This window comes from Protomyctophum parallelum, assembly GCF_964188405.1.
Source record: "Protomyctophum parallelum genome assembly, chromosome: 1".
NCBI lineage: Eukaryota > Metazoa > Chordata > Actinopteri > Myctophiformes > Myctophidae > Protomyctophum > Protomyctophum parallelum.
Genome location: NC_139697.1, coordinates 74,082,790 through 74,089,960, shown reverse-complemented (window position 1 = coordinate 74,089,960; position 7,171 = coordinate 74,082,790). Strand labels below are relative to the sequence as shown.

At 42.4% G+C, this 7,171-nt stretch overlaps 1 protein-coding gene across 1 annotated transcript; it reads right to left on the bottom strand.

The window, feature by feature from the left end:
• Positions 1 to 696: 696 nt before the first annotated feature.
• Positions 697 to 5,287, bottom strand: LOC310854874 (GTPase IMAP family member 9-like; the record flags this gene model as incomplete). Its single annotated transcript, XM_083759609.1, has 3 exons — positions 697 to 1,924; positions 3,924 to 4,025; positions 5,221 to 5,287. The coding sequence occupies 3 exons, from the start codon at positions 5,285 to 5,287 to the stop codon at positions 1,113 to 1,115; spliced, it is 981 nt and encodes a 326-aa protein (XP_083615735.1). The 3' UTR covers positions 697 to 1,112.
• Between the last annotated feature and the right edge of the window lie 1,884 nt (positions 5,288 to 7,171).

Genomic DNA, 7,171 nt, shown 5'->3' with positions numbered 1-7,171 from the left:
ATGGGCCAATTTGCTTCATCTACTATCCAGCTTCCCCCAAGGTTCCTCTGCTATCCTCGGTATTCATATGCTGTACATTCATATATAAACAATTCAACAAAAATATTTGTTTCAATACAAAAAAGGAAAATCCATATACAGTATACAACAATAAAGATCAAAAATGTATTTCTGATGCACACTTCTCGTGGGTAATAGCGTATTTGACCAAATTAGCTTCTACTAGACCGTACTGTAGAGCACAGTCGGTAACGATGGAAGTTGGAGATCCATGCCCCACCTGGTTATGCAATACCCGTTGTACCCGTGTCAGAGTACCTGTTTTACCCATCTGTCTGTGTCCCTTTTTTGCCCATATATGGAGCTTTCTGCATCTGTCTCTCTGTGTCCCTTTATTCCTATATAATTGGAGTTCTGTGTCAGGCATGCCCAAATATCGAGTGTTGTGATGTCGGAACAGGCCAGCTCCATATATGGAGCCTGGGCAGGGGCCCTGTCCAGCCCAGAGCCCGGGCAGAGGCCTTTTGTGGTGGTTCTGGACAACCGTGGGTCCGACCGACTTGACACATGCGTTCCACTCCCTGTGGGGGTGTGAAACACGTGTGTCGAATTTGAAGTCAGTGGGGCGAATGGTTCTTAGTTACGTGGATTACAGCCGTACACAAGTACGTACAGAGACATGGTGCATTTATAGATAGATAACAATATTCAAAGTTTTTTGATTATATTTCTGTTGAGCTGAAAGTCATTTTCATACAAAGTTGATTTTCTTTGTCATCATTGTGACGAAATGGGCATTGTCAGTTTTACTCTTTTCTTTTATGGTGATTTTCTTTCTTTCTCTACTTCCGTTACCGTGTAACATTATAGCACTCCCATGTATTAAAAATGCATTGCTGATCAAGTGGTAGATTTAGATGATGGTTGTCTATGGTTCTATGTGCTTTGTATCATATGGGGTCTATTATAAAGCTTATTTTTAAATTAGTGTATTTGTTAACCAATATTCTGCAGGGCAAACTGAATTACTTGGTCCCCAGTTATCCCTTCAGTAACCGGTGCACCTGGAACTGTTGGATTTGTGCCCAGGTCAATCCATAGTCAAAAGATCATCAATTCAACTTAAGCGTCTCGTGAAACTTGCTTAGAATTTCTTCATAGGAGTCCTTTCCAGAGGAGTCTTTTCCAGAGGAGTCTTTTCTAAGGAATGGAACCTGCTCTACAACATAACGCACACCACTCTCCAAAGTGCGATAATATCTGCTTAGCTCTTCCTTCTCCATCTTCAGCCTTTTCTCCAGTGTCTCTCGCTCTTGCTTGGACTCTTTCAGCTTTCTCTCATACTTGGAGACGAGTGTTTGCGTTTCCTGTTTCAGTTTCTTCTCGTACAAGACTTTGAGTTGAGCCTCTCTCTCATCCAGCATCTTGACTGTTTCAAGGTAGGTGGGGTTGGAGTAGTATTGCCCTTCATTTGCACTGACCATCTCCTTCACCTTCTCCAGTAGCTGCAGTACCTGCTCCCGTTGGCTGGCGTTAGCATTGTTGAAAACATGATACCTGTTTCCCATCTTGGTGAGGATGTCCTTGAGGTCCTCTCCAGCCTCTTTCAGACATTGTTCAATGCCACCGTCCGTCTTGTCAACCTCGTCGCCGTGGGTGAAGAGCATCATGGTGTACCTCCAGCAGTCTTTCCCGAAGATCTCCTCCACCTTCTTCACGGCTTCTCGCTCCTCTGCAGTGAAAGTCCCCGCCTTGACCACGATGAGGATGGCATGAGGGCCCGGGGCTGACATGTTGATGCACTTGGAGATCTCCCTCTCGATGGTCTCCATCGGGAGGAAGGTGTCAAAGAGGCCTGGCGTGTCAACAAGTGTCACCTCATAGCCGTACACCTCTCCTGCTTGCTTGGAGCATTCTCTGGTTACTGAGGAGTCACATATAACATCCACATTATACAACAATCTAATATTATATAAAATCTATCTATATCTGTTCTTCTATTTTTATACCCATTTTATTCATATTAATATTACTATTTTACTATCCGCCCTGTTAAAGATGGAGCGCCGTGATTTTATTCCACCCTAAAGCATGACCATCAGGTATTATTATAATAGGAAGGAAGGTCTTTTTCAAAAAAGTGTAGTTTGACTGTCAGCCTCCAGGAAGAAACCCTAAATACAAAGGGCAGACTTTTTTTTTTCTTTTTTTTGACAGGGACAGCACTCATTAATCAACATGTCAGTTTTCACATCAATGTAAATGGGCCAGAGTTAGCCAAAGCTACATTTCATCTGTAGTCCCTGGGCAGGCTCTTAAAACGTAAGTGATAAAATAAAGACAGAGTGTAGGGCGCCTGCACACAACACCATGCGTTGATGCCATGTGTGCATATGTGCAGGCACCCACCACCACGTCCATACAAAAATACAGTACAACAGATAAAAGAAAGACAAAGTGTGGGGCGCCTGCACACAACACCATGCGTTGATGCCATGTGTGCATATGTGCAGGCACCCACCACCACGTCCATACAAAAACACAGTACAACAGATAAAAGAAAGACAAAGTGTGGGGCGCCCGCACTCAACACCATGCGTTGATGCCATGTGTGCATATGTGCAGGCACCCAACACCACGTCCATACAAAAACACAGTACAATACAGATCTCATCATTGTACATAACCACACCAAGGGGTCTAATAAAGTACTGTCACCTCATAAACACGTGATAAACTGGAAAGAAATCACGGCACTCCATCTTTAATTGATAATTATTTGGAAAATGTTTCTGTCTTTCTTTGTATCACACAAGCACATGTGGTTGCTATTATAATTTATCTCTGTAATCTCAGTTCAACAATGCAGACGGAGGACAGGACCAGGTAGAAGAATTACTGGGGAAGTCCAGCCACCTCAGTAAGGCTCCCCTTCTAAAAACCTTTGCATTTGTGTGATCTTTCTTTATATAGCCTACTGTGGGCTGTATTTTGCGTGTCTTAAGTACCAGGTCTTATTACCTAACTTGAGTAAACTAAAGACCTGGAGGTGTGATCAATGCCATTTGGCTATTCTGAGTGTCCAAAGAGCATTGATCACGCCTCCAGGTGTGTGTGTGTGTGTGTGTGTGTGTGTGTGTGTGTGTGTGTGTGTTAAACAGCTTCATGTCCTACTTCCGTGTTGCATAACAGTGACAGAATACATCTACGAGAGTCTAAATCTTAGGCTACTGTATGTCCTCTCCTTGGTATCTTTACCACAGCCTTGTTTCAACGTGTGTGTTACTGTGTTCATGGAGCTCAGCAGCTGCCCGTCAGCAGCACAACAAAGCTCAGCTGTAGCCTATTTTGTCACATTCCGTTGCGCAAATGAAACACTAGATGGGATTATTATGTCATGTCAGCATTCAAGTACAACTATCAGAAGATGTAACCCAGGTAAAGTAATCTGTCACTCTGCAAGCTTAACTAAAGTTTTTTCCATCTGTCCAAAGTCATTTCTGATGCAGCCCTGCACTTATATACACTTATTGATAACGCTGAGGAAGGCCATACAGGCCGAAACGCGTATGTTTGTTCACTCTCGTCAGAGGTAAATAGAAATCATGCAAAAGGACATACAATGAGTGCTGGCCTTTTCTTCACCTCAATTTATATCTTCGAGCCTTGCACCTAGAAGGATTTTGTTTTAATCTGGAGTGCTGCAGGTTTTCTGCTATGGCAGTACTTCTTTCTCTGCACTTATATACAGACATTACAGATACATACAGATTGATTGAAAGTGAAACATACATAGATACATACATTGAAAATGTTACTAACAGATCGCTTAGATACAGTTCAAAGACGCGTTTGGTACGAGACGCACCGCAGCATGCGCGCGCATGTGTGTATGTGCATGTGCATTGTGTGTTAGATTGTACCTGAGCGCTGACTGACAGCTGATTTGAAAGCATCAGTCCCTAGTATTGTGTTTCCACAGGAGCTCTTTCCTGATCCTGTCTTCCCCACCAACACCAGCCTGACTGCAGAAACCCAGAGAACATTCAGAATAGAATAATGCAGAAAACAGCAGGTGCATTTTCAAAGTGTATAAAACAGCAGACAAATTTACCAGCCTTTAGTAAAAACCGTTTGTAACAAATGACAACTATTATAAATAATAAATTATCTAATGGAAGATCATGTTAGCATCACGCTGCAGAATGAATGAAAATCAATTTGTCAAAATACTATTTACACTATATTACAGTTAAATACACACAGTACTATAGCTATCCAGTCATAATTAAAGACTCTCCTAATGTCTACAAGAGACATAACCTGAAAGCCCATCTCATGTATCTTATCTCCGGTTCTCATGTATTTCAAATTTTCATCTAATATCAACATTCACATAGCACCCTAGGAAATGATGTATGAATTGAAGCTCAACTCATATTATTGAGGGGCTAGCTATGAATGTATTCTATTTATAGTGACTCATAGGAATAGACTATGTGACAACCAGATATACCGGTAGTCTGGTGACCACCGGAGAGACGGGTGACAGCCGGAATGTAGACGTCACCCTGGGAGCAGTATGGGTTAGCGCCCCAGCCTGCATATCCTCCGTGAGGAGGAAGCCCAAAAACTTTCTATGAGGCCTTTAGGAGGGCAATTCGGTTCAAGAATTCGGCTCAAGAATCCACCATTCCTGAATGGGTTTTGAGTTGGGTATGATGTTCGCGAGACCCGAAACCCTGATGACCTTGGGATACATCACTGAGGATACGTCCCAGTTGCATCCATGCGATGTATTTTCGTTCTGAATATATTGATAAAGTACTTCAAATAATATATATAATTCAAAAAATATATTTGTAATTATATGTATTTAAGTTAGACAACTAAAAACATAAGTACATTATATTACATTATATTTAGCTAAAATATAATTACAATGCATTCTCAATGTAATAATTACTTTTGTACTAAATATGAATTGGAAAACAATGTACTATTAATATGATTCAAGACAAGTACAAGTTTATTTTTAACAACTGTGCTAAAAGTGTACTTAAGTATAGAAAAAAAAATCGCCTGGGAAGAACAGTACTCAGAACAGTCACAGTGCAAGCAATGCATGATGAAGATACATATAAATATATAACATGTATGCAAGCACCTGGCGAAGCCAAGCGGCGAAACGCGTCGTGCAATAAAGAAATGAAGCATAACTGATCTTGTCCTGAGTCTCTGGAGTGTGCGGTCCCTTCCTTTCCCTGGGGAAGTTCTCTTTGGCCATCATAAATATATAACTGTGCGTGTGTGTGTGTGTGTGTGTGTGTGTGTGTGTGTGTGTGTGTATAAGCGTGCTAGGAGGACACTTGCTAGTATAAGCATACAGTATGTGTCCTAGTACGGTATATATATAGTGGGACACTCTGTCCAGCTCAAATATGCTAAAATGGAAAATACAGCCATGAAGGTAATTGGTAGGAAAGATTCTCCATCTCTTCAGACAATCTTTGAGAAAACGGTGCTCGGTCTGTCAAATAGAGTGTTGTCTGATCCTTCACATACAGTATATTATCTTCAGAGTATGAGCTGTTACCCTCTGGTAGACGTTACAGACCGTGCCGTTGCAAGAGCAACCGCTTCAAACTTTCTTTCCTTCCCACTTCAATTCTTCTACTTAACTGAACAACCACCACATATCTCATAGCTAGTGTGGAATGGACTTCTGGACCTTCGTCTGTTATTTATTGTTCTTACCTTGTGATACTACACCTTGTGAATACTTTTGTACTTTTTATATTCATACTGTATACCTTCTCCGATGCTCTGATCTCTTGTGATACTCTTGTGATAGCCTACTATATTGTACAATGCTGCTATTGTGTATTGTTGTCTCCACCAGGCCGAAGGCATGGGGAGAGAGTATGTTTTGCACTCCGTCCGTCCGTGTGTCCGTGTGTCCGTGTGTCCGTGAACAGCTAATCTCGGCCACCGTTAACCCGGTCGATGCCATATTTTGCACACACACTCCCTGGATGCCAACCATGAACCTCTGCCCCAAACTTTCCAGAACGGCCTGTTATAGCGCCACCAGGAGGCCGCTTTGTGCAAAACAAGTTTTTCAATGCCATATTTTGCACACACACTCCCTGGATGCCAACCATGAACCTCTGCCCCAAACTTTCCAGAACGGCCTGTTATAGCGCCACCAGGAGGCCGCTTTGTGCAAAACACGTTTTTGCACAGTACACCTACAGATTTTGTCCAAACATCACGCAAATTGCTACACAGTCTCTCTAGAGCCATTCAACGAAACGGGTCTTTCAGATTTATCAGACTCCATCCTGATTGGTTAAGATTGGCTTCCAAAGTTCACAGGAGTGCTCAGTTTCAAACAAAATGCTGCAAATCATGAACACATCGCGTGATTTCCGTGAAATTGTGCACCCACATTCCCACTAGGCCGAGGACGAAATGCCACATGAACAATTTCAACTCAGCCTCAAGGTGGCGCTATAACTGGCCACTGTTTTTACCTCTAACTGCACGGATCTGTGGATAACCTGGTGGAGACCTGTGCCCGGAAGGGCACTTTTTTGTATTTGTTTTTATTTAGTTTTTGTCAGTGAAAAAAGAAAATCGTCATAGTGTTAGTCGACGAAATCAACACTGTAAAGATCAGCTTTCCTTAGTTGTTATCCATGTAGTTAGTATGTAAAGGATGAGGATCAATGCCTTCCTCTCCTCTTACCTGCCAGCTCCATCTTCAGCATCCTCCTCTCATCCCTCCTCTGTGCTAAAACCATCTCAACCTCTCCTGAGATCTCCTCTCTTGTTTCATCCCCCAACCTTCTAACCTTGGCTAATCGTCTACTTTAATGTAGTCATTTCTGATATTGTCACTACTAATGAGAATCGTGGCGGCCTCAATTCACCATTTGGCAAACTTCTGATTACCCTGACTGACTAACCAGCAGGCTCTTTCTGCTTTGTTCCACCCTGGTTCCGCCTTGTTTATGTTGAAATTGGTTGGGTTTATGTTGAACAAGGCGGGACTTGACAAAGGGTGAATTCTACCAACTCTGCCTCCTTTTCTTTCCGTCAGTGCCACCGTTTTGCTTCCAAGCCTTTACAGTATGTCTCACTACCGTCCTATTACATGTTCACTCTC